Genomic DNA, 26,437 nt, shown 5'->3' on the forward strand with positions numbered 1-26,437 from the left:
ATAAAGCAGTCAGAATCTATTGCACTTCACAATGGAGTGAGCACTGCTTTAACTTGTGCTAAGATAGGGTGAGGGCTGGTACTACGAGAGCAGCACTCTTCTTAGGGGAACTGAGTGCCTCACAAATCTGAGCACTTTCCTCCCCAGTGTTTAACAAGTAGGCACAGCTCCTACAGGAGTTTCTATTTCAAGTCATTTGAACTGTTTTACCATTCCCTTTACACGAAAATCACCTCCTTTCCACCATCTGGTCCCCGAAGCTACAGGGCCTCCTCAAGCCTCAAGTGGAAGCCTCAAGAACAGAAAAGAAGGCCCAACTCTGGATATTGCCAATGAAAAGCAAAAATCAGGCCATCCTCACTCCAGCTCTGCTGCCCCATGAAAATGCAGCCTCAGCTCTACCTACTGGAACTGAATGAGTGTCTCTCGGGGCCATCAAGGACCGGTTTCTGTAATGAAGCAGGGGTCAGAATGGAGGCCTCTTTGATAATCCCCAACAGAGAATGAAATGTCAGAGCTTCAGCAGAAGTGAAAGGAAACAGATGCAAAGGAACTGCTAAGGGGTCCATGGGCCCCACCCTCAACCCATGCCAAGCGGGAAAGCAAGTGTGACATTCCTGCATTTGGAGGCCAGCCAGTCCCAGCACCGCAAGTCACTCTGGTTGTCAGCGCGCTCAAAATGGGCGAGAGTGGAGACTTTCTGGTCAGTGATATCCAGCCACAGACACACCACGGCCCGTGTTGGGGGAGACCCTCTGCTGTCCACCTTTGAGGGGTCAAGAACCAGTGCCTCTTCCTCGCTTTCCAACTTCCTTGTCCACTTTTCAGTGAAAAGAGAGGGACCTGAAAGCTTACCCTTCAATATCAGAAACATCTTTGGTCTCAAAGCGGCCCTTGGCGAGGAGTTCAGGGCTGAGCTTCCCCCGGAAGAGCAGCTCCTCCTTGGCCATCTTCACCAGGATCAGCCTCACCAGTTCCCCCATGTACATCCCACTGATCATCTTCTCAAATCTGCAGAAAGATATAAATCAGAAAACAAATAAAGTACCCGCTGTTCCTGGGCATGAACTCAAAAGCATGCCTGTGAAGGCAACGTGCACACGCATGAAACTTCAACAAGTGATAGAGGCTGATGCACAATGAAGCGTTGACTCGTGTGGCACTGACGGGGAATGGGTTGTACGGGTGGCAGCTCCGGGCAAGCCTGGAGGAGCTAGGAGCTTCGCTGTCCCTGCAGGCAGGTGGACCTTGAACTATGGAGAAGGACGGGCCCTTAACAGGCACAGAAAACATCCATGGAATATGGGACATTCTGGAATAGCCTGAATTTTAAGTAAGGTAAGTTACATGTAAGGTAGTGAGTTTAAATTTTTTTTTTCTAGCAAGGAAGTGATTTTTGAAAATGAAGCCTAATGTAGAAGAAATCTCAATCTTTATTTATAAGAGAAAACGGTCAATCTGATTCGATTGGGGGGTGGGGGAACAAACCCAGCAACTCATCATCTCACATTGGCCCTGCCCCCTTGGAGGTTTGGGAATTCCTAAGAAAAGTGTGAAAACCACCAGGAGTGGTGGGGGAGGAGTGGGGGTGGGGCAAGATTAGAAAAGCAGGTTGGGACAGTGGAGAAAAGACCAAAATGCCACAATGTCTCTCTGGAATAGGGAATTAGATATGCTGGATGTTTCTGGACAGGCAGGTGATAAGACAAACAAGGGCATGTTTAAGAACCACTAAGGCCCGCCCCACGCTGAGGGCACTCGGGTAATTTATTTCTTCAACACTAGATGGCACTGTTTTCTTTAGATGACTGTTTCTGTCTCAGACTTGGTGAGGGAAGAAACCAAGCCCTTACAATTCTTTTTGTCAAAGAAGGCCCTTTCTTGATATCTCAGAAAGGATCTGGGTCCTAGGGAGAAGAGGCCCCCAGGGCCTGTGGGCATTAACTAGGTCAGGCTTCACCAAGGGGGCCCACAGCAGGGATGGGGAAGGACTCAGATGTCTCCTGGTACATTCTACTAGAGAGGAAGTGGGCCCTCAGGAAGTGACTTGCTCAAGACCCAGAGTCAGGTATGACAGAATTGGAGCTAAGTGAAGCTGGCTAAACTACTTAAGCGAAGAGTGCATTTGAAATGGGTTTTTTCCCCCATTGAATTTACTGGGGCGGCACTGGTTAATAGAATGATACAAGTTTCAGGTGTACAATTCTATTATACATCCTCTGTACACTGCACTGTGCTCACCACCCACGTCAGAGCCAGCACGGCCAGTGGCCTGGGAGGCGGACTGGCTTCAACAAAGAACCCGTTTGCCTGCCTCAGCAGCATGGTGGTCCTGTCGAGGTCGGAGGGGGCCAGGGGAGCTCTGAGGTGTGGGCGGCTCTGAAAGTCTTCATTCCAGTTTTTAACAACACTTTGTTTCTGTCAACTCTTGGAAAATATTTATTTAGAAATATACAAAAAGTCAAAAAAAGTTCCTGCTGGGGCCCAAGAATGACTATAGGGCCACTTGGATTTGATTTGTTTAAGGCTAAGGCAGTGGTGGGTTGCCAAGGCCGGCTGGCAATGCTGTCTTCTGACACTTCAGGGGCATGTGGCTCCTTGGGAGGCTCCTTGGAATGGTGTGGGTGTGCCTCGCTGACAGGCAGGCATCGGAGTGAGTGCCTTTTCAGTCCATAAATTCCTCACCAGCCTTGGACATAGCCAGTGTGCTCCTATGAAAGTTATATGTAAACGGACTTTCGCTTCAACATGTGAGAAAGCTTGTGACTTAAATAAACCACGTGTCCTTGAGGAATAAGGAGTCTCCCTGTAAAGAAGGCTCCCAGTGCTGAGTTGGTTTAAAGGGTTGGATTCTCCTCTCCATCCAGAGGTCAGCACTACAAACCTTCCTGCCACAGTCCCGGCAATGAGACCACAGAGGGTCTGGATTGCTCAAAAACATTTTGTAATTGCCTTCAAAGCTTGCTGCAATCCCTATTTCAAGATCTTTAAGGGACATGTGGCAAACGTTTGTGAGAGTGAAATAATATTTTGTAAGAGTCAAAAGTCACTGGATACCAAGTCTGACCAGGCTGGAAAGTATAATAATCAGGGTCCAAATGTTGGAGCCCTTCCTCCAGTTCACCCCAGGGCCCCAGCTGGGCCACAGGTCCAGGGAAAGCGGCCGAGGAGGCACCTCAGCCAACTTGTGCACAGGCCATGGGTCTGGGTACTGCTGGGGTGGGAGGCCTGGCACTCTGTGGGGTCCAGCCTAGCTCACAAGCAATGCTACCGGACTCTGAGTCACAGCCTCGGCCAGTAATTAGGAGTCATCTATCATAGCCTCGTCGTCATCTGGGCAGTGACAGGGGTGGGAGCTAGAAAAGCAGCTTTCAGAGACCCAAATCTTGGCCGCCTCAACACTTTGCTATGTGGCTCAAAAACTGTTTCTAAAGGCAACCTACAACTTGTAGATGGGAAGAAAGAGCAGGGCCACACAGACTCAGAATGTGACTTTCTAAAACTACTGTTCTGAAGAACAAACCATTATTACTTGGTATGTCCACTTGCTCTCTTCTTTTAGAGCCCTCTCAGGAATTTATAGTCATAATGTGTGTAATGAGCACAAAGTCCCATAACCCATGCGTGCCTTGGCAACCTTTGGGGCATATAGACTGTAAAGCAAAAATGAGAACCACCCCCCTGCACTGGCTAGCCCCCTACTCAACCCCTGAGTCCACTCCCCAAGCCCTCTGCTCACAGTTGCTTCCCGGGGTTCAGGGAGCCCATGTCGATCTCCCGGTCAAACTCAGTGCGGATGTCATCGAGCACGCCGTCATCCCCAAAGGCACCCCACTCCATGTTGATGCACATCCGCCCCTCGTCGCCCTCCACCATGTCAATGTGGCGCATCTCTTCCATGTAGCAGGCATTGCTGCCCGTGCCTGGCCAAAACAAGGGACTGCTCAGCATGAAGCCACACTGTCTTCTCCCCAATACCCATCACGCCCCTACCCCACCATCCTGACACTGCTCAGGGTGGCTGGGATTTCTCAGAGCAGACTTTTGGGGCATCCCAAATATGGTTCACTCTGCTAACACCTCCAACTACCGGCTTGGCCCTGCCAAGTGACCATACAGTTATCTTTCAATATGAAGTACAAAGGAACATCCAGGCCATTGACCCCCTCCTCCCTTTCCAGCCCTCACCCCCAACCATTGGCCAACACCAGGCCTCACACCCAGTGCTCACACACCCACAATGAGACCAATCTCGCAGTTCTGGTCATCATAGCCACAGGTCATCATGGTCCCAACTGTGTCATTCACCATGGCCACAATATCAATATCAAAGTCCTGCAGGCATAAAAAGAGAGATCTGACCTTCACCATCACAGAAAGGTCACAGATGTGAAACTAGAGAGCAAGAGTAAGACACACAGCTCAGAGGCAGTAGGATGAGGCAGAAACAGAGCTGCCTCCTGCCTCATCCTACTCAAAACCAAAAAAGGATATAGCTGGAGCTTGGGTCCAGGTCCACTCTAACAGCTGCACCTCACTCCCCACCCTGCCTGCCCTCATCATGGGGGACTTTTGGACACCAGCCCCGCAATCTAGTTGATAGCCATCACTGCACTAAGAACAGCCTGTCTTGTCATCATTGTCATCTTCTCTTTCTTCTTCTTTTCTTTATTTGTCTTTCCCTCTCAGAAAGTCTTACCCTTCTGTGACCTTTATCTTGTCTTCTCTCTGCCCCATTCCACCCTAATACCAACATCATCTCAACTTTCATACTTGAAAATGATATTCAAGTCTTTTTCAGGTTAAGAATGAAAGGGTTGTTTTTGCATCCAGGCTGATTATTTATCTATCACGATCATCTGAGACCCTGAAGGTATCTGGTCATTTATAAGATTCTTGGCAAGGTAATCATTTTACAATAAATGTTAAATCATTATATGGTATATCTTAAACTGATACAGAGCTCTGTGTCAATTATATTTCAATAAAACTGGTTTAAAAAAATGTTATTCGATAAACATCGCAGGGAAGAAGAAGAAAAAAATAACCTCACCTTAAGAATCCCAAAAGGTTGAGGACAGGCTGGGGAAGACTTCAGAGTAGACCCAAAAGAGCCTCAGACCCCAATGCCTGCTGCCCTGTCCCTGCCACCCCTACTCACCCCTCTCCTCTGGATGGCCTTCCGAATCAGAGTAACTACGTCTTTGCCTTCCACACCACTGGACTTGAATCCTTTAGTCCATGAGACCAGGAAACTCTAGAAAATGACCAACGATTGAACATTAATTTTCACGAAACCAAGACCACATTCCTCAAACAACCATCAGTGTGGAGCCGTCCGCAGTGGGGCCAACTAAACTAAAGCCACGCTTGAATCTGTACACTGCTTCCTAACTAGCAAAGATAAGCCCAAGCTTATCTTATGTGCACATTGCTTCCTAACTAGCTAAGATAAGTCCAGCCCCATCAAAGACCCAGAAAGGAAATGGAATGATTTCTTCATGATCAACTGACCCCAAAAGTGAAAAGGGCAGGCTACAGAACCGCCAAAATAAGATACTTGTAACCTCTCATCATAACTCCTCAGGTATCTTTCTGCCAAAGACCTTTATCACAACACTTTGGATGAAAGGATTTCCTGACTAATTTCTCGTGCCTGTTTTCCTAAGAGGGATAAGGATAATGTACAATATATGTAGAGTTGGGCATTGTCCTTTGAGGAGCAGGTGATAAGACTACCCCTCCTCCATTATGTCCTCACCATCCCCCATACTCACACACACTCACCCAGAAACACAGAACTCTCAATATTCAAACATCACCCACACAAGCATCAGAGCCACGTACATCACCACTGCAGCAGGTGGCTCAGAGTTCTTCCTCATCCTCTCAGCCCAAACAATAAAACAACAGAAGTTTCTGAAGAACTTATCTTACTTACCTCATCTAGTTTCGTTTGGATGCAGGGGAAAGAGAATGTAAAGCCCAAGGGGAGCTTCTTGTCTTTGATTTGCAGCTTATCCATGAAGTTAGCCAGGCATTCGGCAATGTGGTCAAACAGCTAAGGGCACAAAACATAGGAAGATGAGCATAGTGATTAAGAGCATGAACTTTGGGCTCTGAATGGAACTAGCTGAATTCATGCCAGGTATGTAGCCCCTGTAAAGTCTTTATTGCCCACTCTAGAACATAGGGATGATAATTGTACTGAACTTCAGAGTTACCAAAAGGATTAAATGAGTCAGTACATATAACAGCTTAATATTAGTTTGTGCTAATTAAATACTGTGTTCCACTTAAACCATTTATCCATATCACTATCAAAATAATCCTATGAGGCAGGGAAAACTATAGCCACAGCTAATGAGAAAGTCACTGCATGCCCTAGGAACAGAACATCCTTTGGTGTCCTTGCCAGAACCACTCCCCCTGACATTAATGCACAGCTGAATGTCTTACCAGAAAGGGGAGCCCATCTCAGTGTCAGGAAGTACTTTAACATCTCTTTCTCCTGTGATTGGTGAGAGTGGCTGGGACATTTTCTGTTGGCATTCTATGATGGGACTTAACATGGCCTGACCTGTGGTGGCACAGTGGATAAAGCGTCGACCTGGAAATGCTGAGGTCGCCAGTTCGAAACCCTGGGCTTGCCTGGTCAAGGCACACATGGGAGTTGATGCTTCCAGCTCCTCCCCCCCTTCTCTCTCTCTGTCTCTCCCTCTCCTCTCTAAAATAAAAAAAAACAACAACAAAAAAAAACTAACATATTTTTCCTCCATTCTAGAAAACTAATTTCTTGGGGGCAATGTAAAAGAATTATCTTTGCTTTCTAAATTTAAAATGGAACACTCAGAGAGTCCATGAAAAGCACTGGAGAATACACAGGATTTTGTGGATGGGCAGCCTCATGATCATGACCATTTAGCAGGCCTGCAGCGCACAGGAAAAATTCTAAACCTAAGAAAAAACTGTATTCGTAATTGCCCAGGTTTTCAATCAGCCCCAAAGCCCACACAGTTCCGTGGCTTCCTTCTTGCCCACTAGGCATCCTCAAAAACAGTTGGTGACCTCTCCAGATGCTTAGAGGCTGAGAGTGGGGCATTCTGGTACAAAAAGTAAGCAGAGGACAATAGATTGAGCTGATTCCAAGGGCCTGGTTGACCAGATGGCAAAATCTAAAAGCCAAGGGGGTAAAGGAGAAAAACATTTATTTTCCTCTCCAGGTAGAAGTGTGGAAGATTCTGAAGTGTGGTTCTGAACCAACAGTATCACCACCAATGCAAATTATCGGGCCCAAATCCAAACCTGCTGCATCAGAAAAGGCCCCCCGCTGATCCCAAAGCAGTGGTTAGAGAACCACTGCTCTTAACCACCAAAAGTATTTGCATTGATAAAGGAACTGAGAGATTGTGAGTGGCAGGCTCGGCTGAGAGGCCCACTGGCTCCCTAGATGACTCGGATATTTCAGTGTGTGTGTGTGGGGGGGGTCCAGGAAGACAAGGCCACCCCATCTAGCAGGTAGTCAGCTTTAACCAAACTTCTTGTATCAATCCTGTACCTCTGATCACCAGCAATAGTCACTTCAGCTGATTCTAAAACTCAATCTCTAAACCAAAGCAACCTCAAGAGCAAAGACAGGGCCTTCTCACTAAGAGGTTCACCTATGCCAGGAGTCCCAAAACTACGGCCCGCGGGCCACATGCGGCCCACTGAGGCCATTTATCCGGCCCCCGCTGCACTTCCAGAAGGGGCACCTCTTTCATTGGTGGTCAATGAAAGGAGCACATTGACCATCTCATTAGCCAAAAGCAGGCCCATAGTTCCCATTGAAATACTGGTCAGTTTCTTGATTTAAATTTACTTGTTTTTTATTTTAAATATTGTATTTGTTCCCGTTTTGTTTTTTTACTTTAAAATAAGATATGTGCAGTGTGCATAGGGATTTGTTCATAGTTTTTTTATAGTCCGGCCCTCCAACGGTCTGAGGGACAGTGAACTGGCCCCCTGTGTAAAAAGTTTGGGGACCCCTGACCTATGCACAAGTGCTAACTCCCTCAAGCAGAGGTCAAGGATTTAATATGTAAATAGGGTTTCTAGATAGCTAGTCAGAAAGTTCTGGTCTTCTGTTGGAAAGTGGATCGGAGACAGAATTTATGATATGGTTAAACAAAATCCCAGCACCTTCTTCCTGGTACTCTAGTCAAAATGATCTTTAATACAAATAGTCTTTATCCAAAAAAGGAGGTGACTGAAGCTGTGCAGACAAGGCCAATCATTAGAGGTGGGGGAGGGAGGGCTTTAGAAGAGGGGAAAGGAGAATGGTTTCCCCTCACCCAGCCCTGATCACTGCTCCTTTCCAACTGCCCTGACCAGGGGAGGCAGTAAGAAGGCATTAGATAACGTGTTGCGCCATATAGGAGTCACTAACCATCTGTGGCTATTTCAATTAATCAGAATTTCAAAAATTAAAACCTCACTTCCTCAGTCATGCTAGCCATATTTCAAGTGCTCAATGTCACAGGTGGCTCGTGGCTACCATATTGCAGCACAGGCCGATAAGGAACAGTTCCACTGTTCTGTTAAACAGGGCTGGGTTAGAAGAAACCAGGCTCTTTAAAACCGTGGAAGAGAAGACCATCTGCTTCTTTAATTAGAAGACTATCTCCAGTTCGTTAGCTGATGATCTGAAGGTAAGATGCTAGGAGAAAGAGCTAACACCTTCCTGCTATAAAAAAAGGCTCAAAGGGCATCATTTTATGAAGTCAGAAAGGTTTCCTTTTCCTTATTGGTCTGAGAATCTGCTTACTTCCCTTCCCATAACACACACTTTAAAAAATCGAAAGTGGCTGATATTACGATGTGTGATTCACTGCTCTCAAGGGGAAGTTCATGCACCAGGGACCCCAGAAAACAGGTTTTATCCAGGAACCCACATTGCCCAGATTCACAGATCTTCAAAAACCTTTGCAAGTTTTGGGGTTGGTGATTTATTCCATGTTGGTTTTGACTAATAAAATTTAAATTTTTATTTTTAAAATCCATTTGTTTTCCTCCAGTTAAAAAAATTAATGCCTGATCTAGAGAAAAGGGCACCAGTAATTCCACCACTGTGAATGTCCTTCCATCTTTTTACCATGTTGTTTTCTGCTGCTTTTAGACATTTATTACTTCCTTTCCTTAGAGTTAAATAAACACCTTCTTGTCTTTGTTTCATTTTTATTTAGCATTTCCTCCTTTATTAAAAACATTTTAATGCCATAATAGCTTCACAGTGTTTTCTAGGTGGGTCTCATAGACTTTTTTTTTAATTTAGTCTAAAACATTTAGACCAGTGGTCCCCAACCCCCGGGCCACGGACTGGTACCAGTCCGTGGGCCATTTGGTACCAGTCTGCAGAGAAAGACTTACATTATTTCTGCTTTATTTATATTTAAGTCTGAACAATGTCTTATTTTTAAAAAATGACCAGATTCTCTCTGTTACATCCGTCTAAGACTCACTCTTTTTTTAAGATTTTATTTATTCATTATAGAGAGGAGAGAGAGAGAGAGAGAGAGAGAGAGAGAGAGAGAGAGAAGGGGAGGGAGGAGCAGGAAGCATCAACTCCCATATGTGCCTTGACCAGGTAAGCCCAGGGTTTTGAACCGGCAACCTCAGCGTTTCCAGGTTGACGCTTTATCCACTGCGCCACCACAGGTCAGGCCTAAGACTCACTCTTGACGCTTGTCTCAGTCACATGATTCATTTATCCGTCCCACCCTAGTGGCCGGTCTGTGAAAATATTTTCTGACATTAAATCGGTCCGTGGCCCAAAAAAGGTTGAGGACCACTGATGTAGACCATGTATACTGGAGATAGCGACAACTGCAAAGGAGCGAAAATTTTCACAGCTCCAGGAACTCAGCCCCCTTCTCTTACCCCAGCATTAACACTAGAACAAGTGTGCCCTCAGGTCATGGCCCCCAAGGACACATTAAAGGTCTAAAATATCTTTCCAACATGTTCTACTCATGGCCCACAATTCCTTTCCCAGGAGGCGGCCTGTGTGGGGGAAACAGAACAAAGGTAGGAGGGGCTCCGCCTCTCCCGAGCCCTGTGTTTCATCCCCTCCATTCACTCTTTACTGAGAACAGGCTGGACATAAAATACGGCAACAACAGCCAGTGCTAGAGCCGAGAGTGATCCCGATAGCTGTGCCAGCATCCAGAGGTGTCTTCGGTGGAATCTATCCATGGACTGAGAGCAGCTGGAGGAGCAGAAAGAACACCCCAAGGCAAGATTCAGTACAGCAGAAGAGAGGGGATAGGTTCTGGTTTCCTGGACACTCAAGGGCAGAGAATAACGGCTGGACCTGTGGCTGTCACCCACCAACTGCCCAGATACATCTGATGTGGGGGCAGTGAGTGTCCACTTTGTAGGAGGGCTCTCCTGGGGGGAACTCTTGAGAGGCAGAACCCCAAAAAGCCTGCCTCACAGGATCTCATGTCTGCAGGAGCACCAGCTCTTTTGGGGTATATCTCCTACCTTGGAAGCAAGGGCAGGTAGCCAGGATCCAGGACCACCACATTGCCTAATTCCAGGGAGAGCAACTCGTGTGACCACATCACGTGGCCTATAACGTAGACAGACCCCTCTCTACCCCTCCAAAGTTGAGCACACTCAGGCTCTTGTCACATAGATCTAGCTTTGTGGCTTGCCTCTGGCCCCTCCCACTTCTGTGATCTAAAGCCAAGTCACTTAATCTTTCAAAGCCCAATCCCACACCTATAAAGTGGAGATAACAGGACCACCCAGCCTCATAGGGCTCATGTCAGAATAGAATGAGAAGATTCATAAATGTGATTTTGCTTAGCCTGACACACAATAGGTCATCATGTATCAGCTCCTCCTCCTAATGTAACGATGGTTACTCATCCCCTTCAACACATTACTGCTTTCTGCCTGATCAGTGGTGGTGCAGTAGATGGAGCATTGACGACGGATGCTGTCCCAGGTCCGAAACCCCAAGGCTGCCAGCTTGAGTTTAGGATCATAGACATGATCCCATGGTCTCAGGCTTGAGCCCAAAGGTTGCTGGCTTGGCTGGAACCCCCTTCCTTGCCACTGTCAAAGCATGTATGAGAAAGCAATCAATGAACAACTAAGGTGCCACACTTATGAACGGATGTTTCTCATCTATCTCCCTCTTGTCTGCCTCTCTCTCTCTTTAAAAAAAAAAAAAAAATTACTGGGTTTTTTTTTTTGGCGGGCGGGGGGGGGGGGGTTATTCTAAGCAAATAACCACAAAGGCAAAGGGGCAGGTTCCATTTTCATGCAGTGCTATGATAACAACTGTGAGCTAAAAGGGCTGCAGAGTGACCACAGTGGCAGGTGGCAGTGTGAAACCACAATCGTGTATTCTGCTGACTCGCCATTCAGCAACACCACTAACAACCAGGTGGCAGGAGTATAGGCCCAGCCTCCAGACAACGGGCTTTCCTCTATAATCAACACGTGCAAGCAGACCTCAAAAGAGAGGGCAAAGAGGAACACCTCCTGCCACAACACATCCAGATCCCAGAGCCTCATGCACATGCTCGCTGCTCTCCGGCCCGTGTGCATCTCTCCTGATGGAGGCCCGCCACTCAGCTTCCAGGCATGGAGGGGGAGTACCATGCAGAGAAGTCAGGCTATCCAAGCTTCTGGTAGGATCTCCTCCCTCCAAATGACAGAGGAGGAGCAGCATCAGCTCCTGTGGGGCCCAGAGCCCCCATGGCCACTCTGAGAGAAGGTTCAAACCTGAGTGCCACTGCCTCGCATGATGTCCTCAGGGATGGCATAGATCTGGTTCTCCATCTCAACCTTCTGTAGCCCATTGTCTGTTACTTTCACCTGAAGCACTCGAAAGTTGGTCCCTCCAAGGTCCAGAGCCAGAAACTCTCCGTGTTCTGCAGACAGGAAGGGGCACTGTTAATTAGGGAAAGACAAGATCAACCAGCTTCACAGAAGCCTAGACTTAAAATCCATGAGTCTTGCCATAAACAAGAGTCCTTAAAACCCATGAGGCCATAAATACTGGTCATCTCTGGTAATAGGATGTCCAGTGGGTCTTAACTTTTTCTACACACATATATGTATTATCTGGTTCTTTTTCTTAATGCTCAGCACTTTTATATTACTTTTAGAATTCATATAAACAATGAGACAGTTTCACATCCAATAATGGGCACCTACCCCCTCACAGAGCTCTGTCCCAGGGGCTTCCAGCAAAGTCCCCCTCAGGCTGAAGGGGCCCCTCCAGCCCTGCGCCAGGAGTCCCCACCTGCTTTGTTCTTCATACCCCCAAGACACCCAGCACTGCTGTGACAGGCCTGAGGGCCCCTGGGCCTCTGCCAAACTGATCCCTGTACAAAATTTACTCTCCATGTTCTCCTACAGCTGTGGTAGTCAACCTGGTCCCTACTGCCCACTAGTGGGCGTTCCAGCTTCCATGGTGGGCGGTAGCAGACCAACCAAAGTATAAATAAAAAGAAAGATTTAACTATAGTAAGTTGTTTTATAAAGATTTATTCTGCCAAACTTAGTGAAAATCCGATATAAAATACTTGGTAAGTAATTATTATTATATGCTTTAACTTGCTGTAACTCTGCTTTATAAATTTTATAAAGTAAAGTTACTTCCCTACTTTATAAATCACCATTGCTGTGGAACCAGTGAGCGGTTAGAAAATTTTACTACTGACAGAGATACAAAAGTAGGCGGTAGGTATAAAAAGGTTGACTACCCCTGTAGTGATAACAATGTATAATAGGGCCGTGCGATGGGTGGACTAGGGTCCAAATGGTTATAAATTAAGGGGCCTAGCAAATAAGCTAAGCAGGTACTCAAAAAAAAAATATGAGAGCATATAAGACAAGAGTCAGGCCAGCTGGCTATTCCATTCAGTCAAGCCACAGAGCTGGGGCGGAAAGGGGAGAGGGACTCCTCACAGACACAGTGAATCAAGATCTTCAGGCCCCTGCCCCCCAGGAAACAGGTCATGCAGACAGCACGCCTCCAGATGGTAATACACCAGCTGCAGGGACATGCTCCACTGTACACACAGAAAAGGGCTACGAGGGGCTGAGGCCAGAGCCAGGCCTGGGGAAGCAGGTGGGCTCGCCCCTCCGCAGCCTCCTCAACCAGTAATGGCTACTCCAGTCTTCTCCTGCCCAGCTACATACACACTTTCTCAAAGGACACAGGGTTATTTCATTGGGGATTCAGTTATTGGCACGTTTGTTAACACAGCCCTCTTCCCCGGTGGGAAACTGCCCTGAGGGGAGGTGGAAAGGGCCAAGCGCTCAGGGAAAGGCTCTAATCAGCCAGGGTTTACTCTGTGCCAGATTGCCTCAGCAGCACACCCTCAGGCCATGAGAAAGCCATGTCTGTCCCGCTCCCGAGGGCACCCCCTACATCCCCGACAGTCCAGAGTGGCAACTTAGGGCAGACCTCATCCACCCAAGATTCCACTGGGACTTGGCACCGCACAATCAGGGTCTGGTGGCTCAATACACAGAGAATGTCTGAACTGGAGCCCTGTTACCTAGCTCAGAATGCTGGCCACTCTTTGGCCATGGCAAGTTCCTGAGCCTCCACTGCCCCATCTCTAAAATGGGAGTGTCATACATCGTGAGGGGGAAAACTAGAAAATGTGCCTTGGGTACCCAGCACAGTGCCAAGAACTTAGGACACGCTCATTAAGTAATTTTCCATCCAGGCTCCTGGCAAACACTGCCGGTCAGTCACTCTCATCTGAGCCCTCCGGCCCAGTGTTAGGGCTTCCTCCCAGACTGAAAAGCAACATCAGCACTGCAGGAAGAGACTGAAGAGTCCTGTCTATGAAAAGCCACCAGAATCTGCTCCAGTGATTTCATCATTCCTCCACAGGGGCACCAACAATCTGGACCTTCTCAGGAATCTGGAGGCTTGAATTCCAGCTCAGCTGCTTCCCTACCTGCTTTAATAGCTACAGTTGTTAGGGAGCTGAAACAACCTCAGCCCCACCTGGGGAGACTCTGCTCCCCTGTGGCCATGGGCCATTCTTTCAGGCACTCTAGTTCTGAGCCTTCCCAGGCAGTGGGACCTTAGCCAGATGGTAGGTAAAGCTATTTGGCAGTTGTCATGAGGGATAAAGATAAAAAAGAAAATCACAGATGAACTGCCTGCATCAGCATTCTGCAGCCCAGGACACCAGCAATCCGCTGAATCAGCAACCGCGGAGGACTCAGGCAGTGAGGCTGCCACTGGTTGATCAGGATGCAGGCCAGCCCAGCTTAATTCACTACCAGCTCCATCAAGAATGGCGGTTTTAGCCTGACCAGGCAGTGGCGCAGCAGATAAGAGCGTCGGACTGGGATGCGGAGGACCCAGGTTCGAGGCCCCAAGGTTGCCAGCTTGAGTGTGGGCTCATCTGGCTTGAGCAAAAGGCTCACCAGCAAAGTCGCTGGCTCGAGCAAGGGGTTACTCGGTCTGCTGAAGGCCCACGGTCAAGGCACATATGAGAGGGCAATCGGTGAACAACTAAGGTGTCGCAACGAGGAACTAATGATTGATGCTTCTCATCTCTCTCTGTTCCTGTCTGTCTGTCCCTATCTCTCTCTCTGACTCTCTCTCTCTGTCCCTGTAAAAAAAAAAAAAAAAAAAGAATGGCGGTTTCACAGTCGTGTTTTCTGATGGACTGAAGGAAAATCACAAGTAATAAAGTACTGCTGGTAATTCCATTCCCAGGATGGAATGTCAGCTTTGCTTGCTTTCCAGACTTGGCTGGAACAGCATCTTCTGCATCCGTCCTCCCCAGCTCCACCTCTACAAACGCAGAGCATGACTACTAGTCAAGGGCTATATTCTTTCCAAAGTCCAGAATCTCTGAGGCAGGCCCAGCACCATGATTGATGGAGATAAGTCTTAAGGCAACTCTTTGGGACAGTGAAGAGAACCCTCTCCCACTGCTCACCTCCATGCCATGCATGGAACAGCAGCTAAAAGCTGAACCTTAAAGACTGGTAGGCAGGCTCTGTTTTGAATTCCTGCTCAGCTGCTTCCCTACCTGTGTGGCCTCTCTGAGCATTGTCACCTCACCTGTAGAACGGGACTCATAATACTAACTTCTCCTGGAGATTGTGAAGCTTCCATGTAATACAGAACATATTATATGTGAATATATAGTACAGAGTAAGTTGTCACCAACCATCATCATTATTATTCCTTTGTGTGACTATGTAGCTCCCTTCCTAGTTCTTCTCAACCCCTTCAATCCCTACCTACATCTTTTTCTACTCCACTGTGACCCTCCCGGGATATTCAGAAGCCCAGAGCAGACAGTGCATGTATGACGGGGTGTGAAGGAGGATCACATCTCCAGGCGTGGGACAGTCATGCCTGGATGGAAGGAGCAAGGCTCTGGAGCAGGAAAACATGTCAATCGCAGGTTTCTTAAGAAGGTACATGGTCACGTGTGGAGGACCCAATGAGGTCCAGAGAGGTCATGCTGCTGACTGATTACAATTAGTATTCTCTAAAAAGAAAGCATCTCTTTTGGTCATTGTTAAACAAAATGTTTAAGTACCTACTATAGGATTTACTATTTACTATATGAAGCCCAAAGGTCAGAGGTAAGATTTCTGTTATTGTTAAGCATGCTGTTGTGTCTGAGAAACAATTTTAACTTCTTTTTTTACTGTATTAGGGCAACACTAGTTAACATAATTATACAGGTTGCAGGTGCCTAATTTTACAACACATCTCTGGACACCACATGTGTGTTCACCTCAATTTTAACTTTTTAAAAATTATAAAATACAAACATCTGTTAAGTTCAAATGGGACAAAAGTGGAAAACTGAAAAGCAAACATCTCTTTTCTTCTCAACCCCTAGACAGTAACCACAATTAATGTTTGTAGGGTGTCCTTAAATACATTTATTTTATCAAGACAGGGAAGGCTATAAACGGATATATTCCAAAAAAAAAGGGTTTGAATCTCTGGTCCTGAGAATGTGTTTTTAATTTGGAAGACATTGCCAAATTATCTTCCTAAAAGTTCTCACCAGTTTGCACACAAACCACAGGTAAGACTCACTCTTACCTGTGTCCCAGGTATGCCGCAAGTAACTTTTGCCAACCCCCTTGGTCAATGTGGCATCTTTTTAAAACTTGGTTTCTTTCTTTTTTGTGAAGTTAGACATTTTGAATTATTGACTGGAGTTTTGAATTTCTTTCCCTGTGAATTTTCTATTCTCATGTTTTGCCTTTTTAAAAAATATTTATTATTTTCTTAATAACCTTAAGTAGCTCTTTGAATATTAGGGAAAATAGTTTGATTGACTATATATTTGCAATTATTTTTTCCCAGTGATAGTTGTCTTTTTATTTTGTTTGTGGTATTTCAGTCATGCAGAAATGTTTAATTTTTATGTTGTCAAAATATTTCTGGTTTCTGGATTTTATGTTGTGTCCCAAGAAATTTTGAAGATTACATTAGTTCACCACTTTTTCTAAATCGGAGTCCTCCTCATGGGGTCACCACCATCGCTAAAATAAAGGCAGAAAGAAAGGTTTCACCATAGGTGTGTTTTAAGGATCAAATTTATCTTTAATTTTATATGACTGTTTTGAAAAATGAAGCTCAGAACTCTGTCTTTGTCTCTCTCATCACTAGGACAGAATTCAGACTTTTTCACTGACATCTGCATTATTGTGATAAAACAATGGAAGACAGGGGCAGGTGTGAGGGCAATTTAATTCATCAGGCAGATGTTCTTTTTTTTTTTTGAAGAGAAAGTAGCATTTGTTAAGTGATGGTTACCTTGTTTATAAATATTATCTCACGGACCAGGCCGTGGCACAGTGGATAGAGTGTCGTACTGGGATGCGGAAGGACCCAGGTTCAAGATCCTGAGGTCGCCAGCTTGAGCGTGGGCTCATCTGGTTTGAGAAAAGCTCACCAGCTTGGACCCAAGGTCGCTGGCTCGAGCAAGGGGTCACTCGGTCTGCTGAAGGCCCGCGGTCAAGGCACATATGAGAAAGCAATCAATGAACAACTAAGGTGTCACAATGCGCAACGAAAAACTAATGATTGATATTTCTCATCTCTCCATTCCTGTCCGTCCCTATCTATCCCTCTCTCTGACTCTCTCTCTGCCTCTGTAAAAAAAAAAAAAAAAAAAGTTTAAAATAAATATCTCATTAAACCTCAACAACCCTGTTGGCATTATACTCCTAATTTTATGGATAAGAAAACCAGTTTTCAAATGCAAGTCTGGCTCTCCATCAAAGCTATCTATTGAGATGCATAAGGAGGCTGCTCAAGGGAAAGCTGTGGTCCTGGAATATGGGATTCCTCACTGGCAATGCCAAGAGCGTAAAACTGAAAGGTTACGAGCACTCTCCAAGCTGCCTAGGTGGCAGAGGAAGTGACACTGTGGTTCACAAGTTGAGTCATTAAGTTAAGATCATGCAGGGGTCAATGACTACTGGCTGACCCCAAAGCCTGACCCCATGCCTACACCACACCCACATCTCCATGGCCCTGGTTCCTGGAAGCTGAGGATGACTTAATACAGAATCCGGGATGGAAGCAACTAAGCCATAAAGTGGTGAAAAAGAAAGCAAAGATGCCCTACCATTTATCAGCAACTGCGGCCCATTGCCCTGGGCCTACTGGACAGCCAAACTTTCCTAGACTCGAGGGGGAGGTGACATTCCCTTTTCCCCAGAGAAACCCATGACTTACTAAAGCTCCACTGGTGCAGGCTTTTTTTGCAGCCACAAATAAGTGTCATCTCATACAATTATACCAAACTACTGTTCCTGCCTCATTGGATACTCACTCTCCAAGCCCTCTCAGGTGAAGGTCCTTCTAATGAAAAGAATACACCTCCAAAAACAGATGAGAAAAAAGGTACCAATCCACTATGAAAAGAAAACTGCAATCAGAGAAGTGATGCTGGCCCACCATTAAGAGGAACAGGCAAGCCTGACCAAGCAGTGGAGCGGTGGATAGAGCATCATCAGACTGGGACGTGGAGGACCCAGGTTTGAAACCCCAAGGTCGCCAGCTTGAGCACGGGCTCATCTGGTTCGAGTAAGGCTCACCAGCTTGAGCCCAAGGTCGCTGGCTTGAGCAAGGGATCACTGGCTCTGCGGGAGCCCCCTGGTCAAAGCACATATGAGAAGCAATCAATGAACAACTAAGGTGCCACAACAAAGAATTGATGCTTCTCATCTCTCTTTCTTCCTATCTGTCCCTCTCTCTGTCTCTCTCTGTCACACACACAGAAAAAAGAGAGGAACGAGCAATAGGAGTATTAGGTCATGCCGCCCTCCATCAAAGTGCCCAACAGTTAAGATTCAGGTTGTCAGTCACTTTGCTGACTCATTTCCCATCCTGAATTACCATTCTGCCCACTTTCAGTGCGGCTCTTATCAAATACATAAGGTCAGCAAGATAAAGGGGTTTCAATTTCTCCTGGGAACACTCCTGTCTCTGAGGAGGACTCAAATGGCACTTGATTAACTGCCTGAGCATGACAGTCACTGTCATCATAGTTGATACAACCTCAGTAATGAATTTGAGCAGGCCATAACTCCAGTACTCTTAATATCACACACTAACGGGTAGCTTGGTACCTGACAATGTCCATGCAATTTTGGAGGAGTGAGGGACAAGGCCAGTTGAATTTTTCCAATAGGGTCTATTTTCAATCATTAGGTACTTGTCACTAATTAAAATAGACTTCCACCTGTTCCTCTCATCAGGCACTTGGAGCAGTGTGCCAGCCAGAGCTCTAAGAGTGACTTGCAACCAGGTTCCGTTTGGTTTTGCATCTGTAAGTGGCAGTGAGTGCCCTTTTGTCAGAGGCAACTGTGCTCACAAGTGTCAGGCTCTGCCTGGCTACAGCTGGAGCCAGAGCCCCGTCTCTCACCCCAGGGCTGCTTTAGGGGATTAAATAGACTTCTTCAGAACCACAGGCTCCGGAAGCCTCCTTTTAAACAAGTAACTTTTGCGTCGAGTTCCCGGAGTTCTGGGGATTCTTAAAGGTGGCAGGCAAGTCAAGTTCAAACTCAGCCCCTGCTCCCCCATAGCAGGGCTGGCCCAGTGGCTGCCACAGCAAGCTCCACCGCTCATGGGCTCTGGGTTCCTGCCCTGGAACCTGGGGATAAGTCTAGCTGTGGACATGGAAAAAAAAAAAAAAAAAAAAAGGTGGCAGGGTCTGCCTTGGGGAGGGTTAAGTTTGGCCAATTAAGGCACAGCCTCATCTCCCACCTCTTTACTCCCAATTTTATTTCTTTTCCCTATTCTTAACTATCTTACAGATGGCATTTAACATAAAAAAATTTGTTAAAAGTGGGGCCCACTATTTTAAAAATGTTTTTTAAATCACTGTTTTGAGAGTCAAACACAGAATCTGTTCTAGGACCTACCAACCAAATATTTCCCATTCTGATTAGTTATTGACACTGAGCACTGTAGACAGTTACTAAAAGCTTCCTAAGCTGCCTGTATGCAACCCAGTTCCTGATTGGACAGGGAGACAGGGGAGCAGTTAGAAGCACTGTGGCGAGTACAAGGACAGGAGTGTTACAGAAGAAATGACTGCTTCTGCTTGGATAAGGAAGGCTTCTATGGAAGCAATGTTAGGACTTCATGGCATGCTCAAGGAATGCCACATCCAGGATGGCTACAACCTAGGGCTCCTATGACATGGCTACAAGAACACAGTAAAGGGCCCCGGCCAGTTAGCTCGGTTGGCTTAGAGTGTCATCCCAAAACAACAAGGTTGTGGGTTTGATCCCTGGTCAGGACACACACAGGAAGCAACTAATGAATGCACGACTGAGTGGAACAACAAATTAACACTTCTCTTTCCCCTCCCCCCCCTTCCTCTCTCTGTCTCTCTAAAAATCAAGCAATAAAAAAAGAAAAAGAATTAAGCCCCGGCCAGATAGCCTGGTGTCTGAGTATCATCCTGGAGCGTGGAGGTTGCTGGTTTGATTCCCAGGTCAGGGCACAGACAGGAGAAGGCTCAGTGTTCCTATGTCTCTCTCTCCCTGCCTCTCTCAAAAAAAGAATGCAATAAATGACAAGGACTTTGGTTTTTAAGCAGAAGGTCAGATTGTGTTTTTAAGCAGACTCCAGTGGCACTGCAGATGCTAGGTCTAGTGGGCTGGTGGGTGGACTGCTGCGAACTAGTCGAGCCAACCAGGATGAAGGCCTGGGTTCCAGAGCCACCGAGAGGGGTCAACCACTCTGGCGGGCAATGGATTGACATAGTCTTTCAGTGCTAAAACTAGAAAAGTCCTGGGTAAATCAGGATGGCTGGACACCTGAGAGACGTGTTAGATCCAACCACTGGGACATCAGCCCTTCCTGTCACGCACTGCCCCAGGCAGGCAGCCTGAACTTTGAGGTAGGTCAAAGACACACAGCCATCCTTTTACATCGAGTTCCTGAAGCGACTCTGTAATAATTCAGTGTTCCCAAAGGGACCTGCTCCTACCACCCTGCAAAAGGGGCTCCAAGTGACTGCACTGAATGTTCTGATCTTCCTGAGTTGAGGGAGACCTTGTTTATCCTTTAGTTACTGGACAATTAATGGACTGCTCTAAGAATGTACAGTATGGATTCCAAATAAGAGGAGAACAAAAAGATAAATCTCCAGGTCCTGGGTAGGTAATCGAGCAAAACTAACTTTGCCAGACACAGGTTTTAAGTCATATGTTTCCCACGTACCTGGAGCCGCATGGCCAGTACTGCATCTGGCAGCTTCATTTAAACTCAGAGGTCCCAGCTACTTCATTATAATACAATGCCGGTCTCCACTCGACAGTTAAGAAATAAAGCAATTCCATGTCATTAAAGGTATCAAATCACACAATCAGTTAATGCTGATGTCTGCCAGGGGAAATCTGATCTTCTACGTCACTGGTTTGCAAACTATTTTAAGCAACAGCATGCCAAATGCCAAAATTTAAAGATAGAGAAAAATTGCACAGCTTTGATTGAAGGAAGGGGCCTGGAGCACATAAACATTTTCTAAGTGCCCCCACAAAGCGTCCAGAACCTCGTCGGAATGCACCATCCTGGTGCTTTTATATCAGGAAATATTTCCTAAGCTCAAAATATGCGCCAGTCACTGGGAGGCACTACATTAGCTCCCCAGGCGTGAAGCCATGCTTTAAAGGATTAAAACATGATTACATTTTAATATTGTGTAGGTGCTGAGTGTGCTAAGATTTTCAGGCAGGCAGACCTGGGTTCAAATGTCATCTGAACATGTATTAACCATATGATTAGGTAAATTATTAGAAATTTGATACTCAGATTTCATCACCTGCTAAAATGAGAAAGTAATAACTGCCTGTCTAGTCAGTACCTCCCCCAAACTCCCAGGACACAGGGAAACACATAAACACACAATCTTTGGTCAAGATTCAATACAACCCTGGCTGGTTGGTTCAGTGGTAGAGCATTGTCTCAGCGTGTGGATGTTCCAGGTTTGATTACCAGTCTGGGCACACAGGAGAGGCGACCATCTGCATCTCCACCACCCCTCCCGTTCCCCCTGCCTCTCTCTCTTCCCCTCCCACAGCCATGGCTCAATTGATTGGAGAGACTTGGCCTGGGAGCTGTGTTACGATTTTCAGGCAGGCAGTCCTGGGTTCAAATGTCATCTGAACATGTACCTCAGGCACTAAAAATAGCTCAGTTGCCAAGCAAGAGCCCAAGATGGGCAGAGCATTGCCTGGTAGGGAGCTTGCCAGGTGGATCCCCATGGGACGATTGTGGGAGTCTGTCTCTCTCTCCCCCCTCCTCTCACTTAAAATTAAAAAATTGTTTTAAATTTAAGAAAGAAAAATCAATGCAAAGAAGGATAAGGTGTTTGGCACAATGCCTGGTGCATGTAAATGTTTGATAAACTCTACCTACTACTGTATGAAGGTCATTTATCAATACAATCTTCAGTTTATATTGTAGGCACCATGTAAATCCACTTATTAACTTCCGTGTGTACTACTGATCTGTCTCCACTATCTGGCTATTGATATCATGCTGAGCAACCAAGATAAGGGCTCCTTTCAGAGTTTCACCAGCCTACGTGCAGTCAGTCGCCAGCCTAGTCTCTTTATCATAGCATGTGCTTGCATTATATGACCCATATTGTTCTGTAATTATTTCATCTATGTAAGCCTTATCTCTCAGGAGCTTTCCACCTTCAAAGGCAGTCAGGACACAGGGCAGCTCAGCACACTGCTGCCAACCAGAGGACCAGTCTCACAGGGGTCTCTATTGAACAAACTGAACAGCTAGGTCTGAGTCCCTAATAGAAAAATCAATGCAATGTGTTAGCAGTGGGAGGTGGGGAAGTAGATAAGCATAAAATGCACCACTAGTGGTGTGGCTAAGGGCCCAGGCACTGGCACACAGCTAGCTAGGTTCAAATCCCAATACTTCTTCCACTTGCTCACTATGTAACTTTGGGCAAGTTGCCTAATCTCTCTAAATCTAGTCTTTTCTGTAAAATGGGGTTCAAAGTGCCTAGCATTGGGTCACTGTGAGAATTAAATAACTCATATACATCACTTTCCACAGTACCTTGCATTTTAAAGGCCTACAATTTTTCATTGTCATCATTATCATTAACACCATTATCATTCCCTGCTCCCTAAGGGGTTAAGTCTGGCTAAAGGGTGGTGATACACTTATAAGTGAAAATAATTCAAAATTCAGAGAAGAGGGGAAGCATCAAATGATGGATACAGCAAAGCTTTCATCCCACTCTGCCTGTAAGATATTGTTATATTTAAATGTCAAGACAAGGGGGATATAGTTTTATTCATTCTAGAGAGGATGGAGAGAGAAAGAGAGAGGAGGGAGGAAAAGGAAGCATCAACTCCCATATGTGCCTTGACCAGGCAAGTCCAGGGTTTCGAACCAGCAACCTCAGTGTTCCAGGTCAATGCTTTATCCACTGTGGTACAACAGGTCAGGCCAAGACGGGGGATAAAGACACTACAAAAATAATTTATTTCTAATTTGGAACACACAGTGAACTATTTAAAGATTTTCAGTTGGGTTTTACTTGAGCTTCTTATTATAATGGAACAAAGCCAACCCATATTTATGATGTATTTAAAAAGATAATGATCTAATTTGCTCTAGAAACTTTTGTTCAGCAACATGAGCTCATGTAAACTGACTTTTATGGCCATGGAGTCAGGGTTACCTATACTTAAATACCAACTCTGCCATTAACTGGCCACAAGCGACACCAACCCTCAATATTGCCTCATTTTTAAGTGGGGAATATCTCTCTTGTAGAGATTGCATAGAGAGCAAAACAGATTATTTATGTAAATAGCCTAGTACAGATATTGTGGGTGCTCATTAGTGGTGTCAATTATTCCCACATTTCCTCTTAAGATGAAACTGTCCTCGGAAAGCCAGGTCACTGCCGATGTGTGTGGTGCCCACCTCCCACCCTCAACAGGACTGTGGCTGGGGCTGGCACCACAATCACCTGCATAGCCACAGCTTAGGTTAGAGCTGCCTAAAGAGAGGTCAAGATGATGTGGTTCCAGGCAAACACAAAGGAACAATTTCTTTTTCTTTTTTTTTAATTATTAAGTGAGAGGTGGGAAGGCAGAGAGACAGAGTCCCACATGCACCCCGACTGAGAACTACCCAGCAAGTTCCCTACCAGGCAATGCTCTGCCCATCTGGGGCCATTGCTCCACTGCTCAGCAGCCGAGCTATTTTAATGCCTAACGTGAGGCCATGGAGCCATCCTCAGCACCCAGGGCCAACTTTGCTTGAACCAATAGGGCCATGGCTGCAGGGAACAGAGAGAGAAACAGAGAGAGAGAGAGACAAAGACAGAGATAGAAGACAAGAGGGAGAGGTGAAGAAGCAGATGGGTACTCTTCCTGTGTGCCCTGACACAATCAAATGTGGAATTTCCACATGCCAGCCGACACTCTACCACTGAGTCAACCAGCCAGGGCTACAAAGGAACAATTTCTTTACTCAACTCTGTACTGCCAAAAAACAAAAGGGCAGTGGGTGGGGTGGGAGAAGTTATAGACAACAAATACTGGTGATATGGGGCAGGTGGAACTGTCCTACATCTTGGTGGGATTGGAAAATGGTTCGATCCCTTTGGGAAAACATCTGGAAGTCTCTTATAAATTAAGTGCACCCCAAACTCTATGACATAGAAATGTCACTCCTACTTATTCACCCAAGAAAATGAAAACATGCGTCCACAAAGAGGACATGCTCGTGCAAGAATGTTTATAGCAGATCTAGGCAGAAATTGGACATCAATATCCATGTCATAGAGGATTCCAATTATATCATGGACTCAGCACCCAAAAGGGAATAAACTACTGATGCACACAACATGAATAAAGCCTACATTGTAATGGGTAAGTGAAGCCTAGCATAAAGAGAAGATACTGTATGGTTGTAGTTGTGGGACATCCCAGGACAAGCAAAACGAACATATGGATAAGTTTAAATGGTGCTTGCTTCTGGGGACAGAGATTGCCTGGGAAGGGGCATGAGGGGGCTTCCTGGGCCCATGGTAATGTTCTCTATTTAATGGGGGCTTCATTACACAGGTGTATATTTGTCAATTCTTCAGATGGTACTTGAGATTTGCCATCGCACTGTATGGAATTTTGCACCAAAAGAAAAAACACTGAACTCTAGTTAGTAATGTGCATGCTGAAGTTTTAGGGTGGAACTAATTTCTACAATTTACTTTGCGATGCCTCAAATAAAACAAAACGGACTGCCTGACCTGTGGTGGCGCAGTGGATAAAGCGTCGACCTGGAAATGCTGAGGTCGCCGGTTCAAAACCCTGGGCTTGCCTGGTCAAGGCACATATGGGAGTTGATGCTTCCTGTTTCTCCCCTTTCTCTCTCTCTGTTTCTCTCTCTCTCTCCTCTCTAAAAATGAATAAATAAAATTAAAAAAAACAAAAACGGACTGGTGAATGGAAGGACGGAGGAGTGTAACAAAGCAAACCTAGTAAATGCCAAGGTAAAATCTCAGTAGTCCAGGCCATGGCCGGTTGGCTCAGCGGTAGAGCGTCGGCCTGGCGTGCGGGGAACCCGAGTTCGATTTCCGGCCAGGGCACATAGGAGAAGCGCCCATTTGCTTCTCCACCACCCCCCCCTCCTTCCTCTCTGTCTCTCTCTTCCCCTCCCGCAGACAAGGCTTCATTGGAGCAAAGATAGTCCGGGCGCTGGGGATGGCTCCTTGGCCTCTGCCCCAGGCGCTAGAGTGGCTCTGGTCGCGGCAGAGCGATGCCCCGGAGGGGCAGAGCATCGCCCCCTGGTGGGCAGAGCGTTGCCCCCTGGTGGGCGTGCCGGGTGGATCCCGGTCGGGCGCATGCGGGAGTCTGTCTGACTGTCTCTCCCCGTTTCCAGCTTCAGAAATTTAAAATTTAAAAAAAAAAAAAAAAAAAAAATCTCAGTAGTCCAAATAGAAATGTTCATCACACAGTTCTTCAACCTTTCTTTAACTTTTTGGTGGAAAAAAAATAGGGAGCATTTTTTATATACATACCCCGGCTGACCCGGAATTCAGTCATCTAAGTAAGATATTCTTGGACCATTTATATATGTTTCATTTTTACCTGCACCAACTATGTTTTTTGCATTGAGTAGTCCACACATCTATAAAGCGCAGGTATTTAAGAATAAGCCCCACAGGACTCAGTGGCTGCTGACATTCCCTTCCTTCCCACCAAGAACTCACACCATAAATGGGGGTTCACTTTTCTTCAGTGTCATGGAGGCCTTTATGATATAAATGAATGGCCTGAAACTTCCTGGCGTCTTTCCCACATTTTCTACCAGGATGTTGATAACCACTAGATAGCTAAGACCTGTATAGAAGAAAGCCTGGTCCTCACTTCAAATTGCAGAGCCTCTGGGGATAGAGCTGAACCCTCAGACCTGCTCCTTCCAAGAGGACCTTGGGAGGCTCAGTGACCTCTCTCCATGAAACTGGTGCTGGGCACACCTCTTGCTGTGGTGAGTTGTTGGCTACATAGGACTGTTTACAGAAGGTCACATATCTGATTCTCAATTAATTCTCAATGTAGCCAACCCTCTGATGTTTCCGTTTACAACTAAGAAAGCGGAGGATCGAGGCATCAATGAAACGTTCTGGGGCACGCTGCTTGAATTCAGCCCCATCTGAACCTGGAATTCCGACATTCACCTCTCACCACACACTGCCCTGAAAGCACCTCTCATTCCTGGCAAGAAGTAGCCAGTTTTACAGATGCCCATCTAGTACAAGACTCGGTGAGGGGCACTGAAGGCAGTGAGTGACATTCCACTGCAAGCTGAAAAAATGTAGGAGGCTGTAATTAGTAACTTTTTGAAAGAATAGAAGGTAAT

The 26,437-nt window shown here is 46.1% G+C and overlaps 1 protein-coding gene and 1 non-coding gene across 2 annotated transcripts in view; one reads left to right on the forward strand and one right to left on the reverse strand.

Annotated features, from left to right (window-relative positions):
• HK2 (hexokinase 2) overlaps positions 1 to 26,437 on the reverse strand; it is a 66,097-nt gene that overhangs the window by 13,840 nt on the left and 25,820 nt on the right. The window contains exons 3-8 of the mRNA XM_066377894.1: positions 11,779 to 11,927; positions 5,942 to 6,061; positions 5,162 to 5,257; positions 4,236 to 4,335; positions 3,740 to 3,923; positions 856 to 1,011 (exon numbers count right to left, since the gene is read on the reverse strand). Coding sequence (XP_066233991.1) covers positions 856 to 1,011; positions 3,740 to 3,923; positions 4,236 to 4,335; positions 5,162 to 5,257; positions 5,942 to 6,061; positions 11,779 to 11,927 — 805 coding nt within the window. The remainder of the gene's footprint in view (positions 1 to 855; positions 1,012 to 3,739; positions 3,924 to 4,235; positions 4,336 to 5,161; positions 5,258 to 5,941; positions 6,062 to 11,778; positions 11,928 to 26,437) is intronic.
• Positions 19,062 to 19,200, forward strand: LOC136401555 (small nucleolar RNA SNORA5). The gene has a single exon (XR_010750582.1). It is a non-coding gene; the product is annotated as a small nucleolar RNA SNORA5 (small nucleolar RNA).

This window comes from Saccopteryx leptura, chromosome 3 (genome assembly GCF_036850995.1).
Source record: "Saccopteryx leptura isolate mSacLep1 chromosome 3, mSacLep1_pri_phased_curated, whole genome shotgun sequence".
In the NCBI taxonomy this organism is placed as follows: domain Eukaryota; kingdom Metazoa; phylum Chordata; class Mammalia; order Chiroptera; family Emballonuridae; genus Saccopteryx; species Saccopteryx leptura.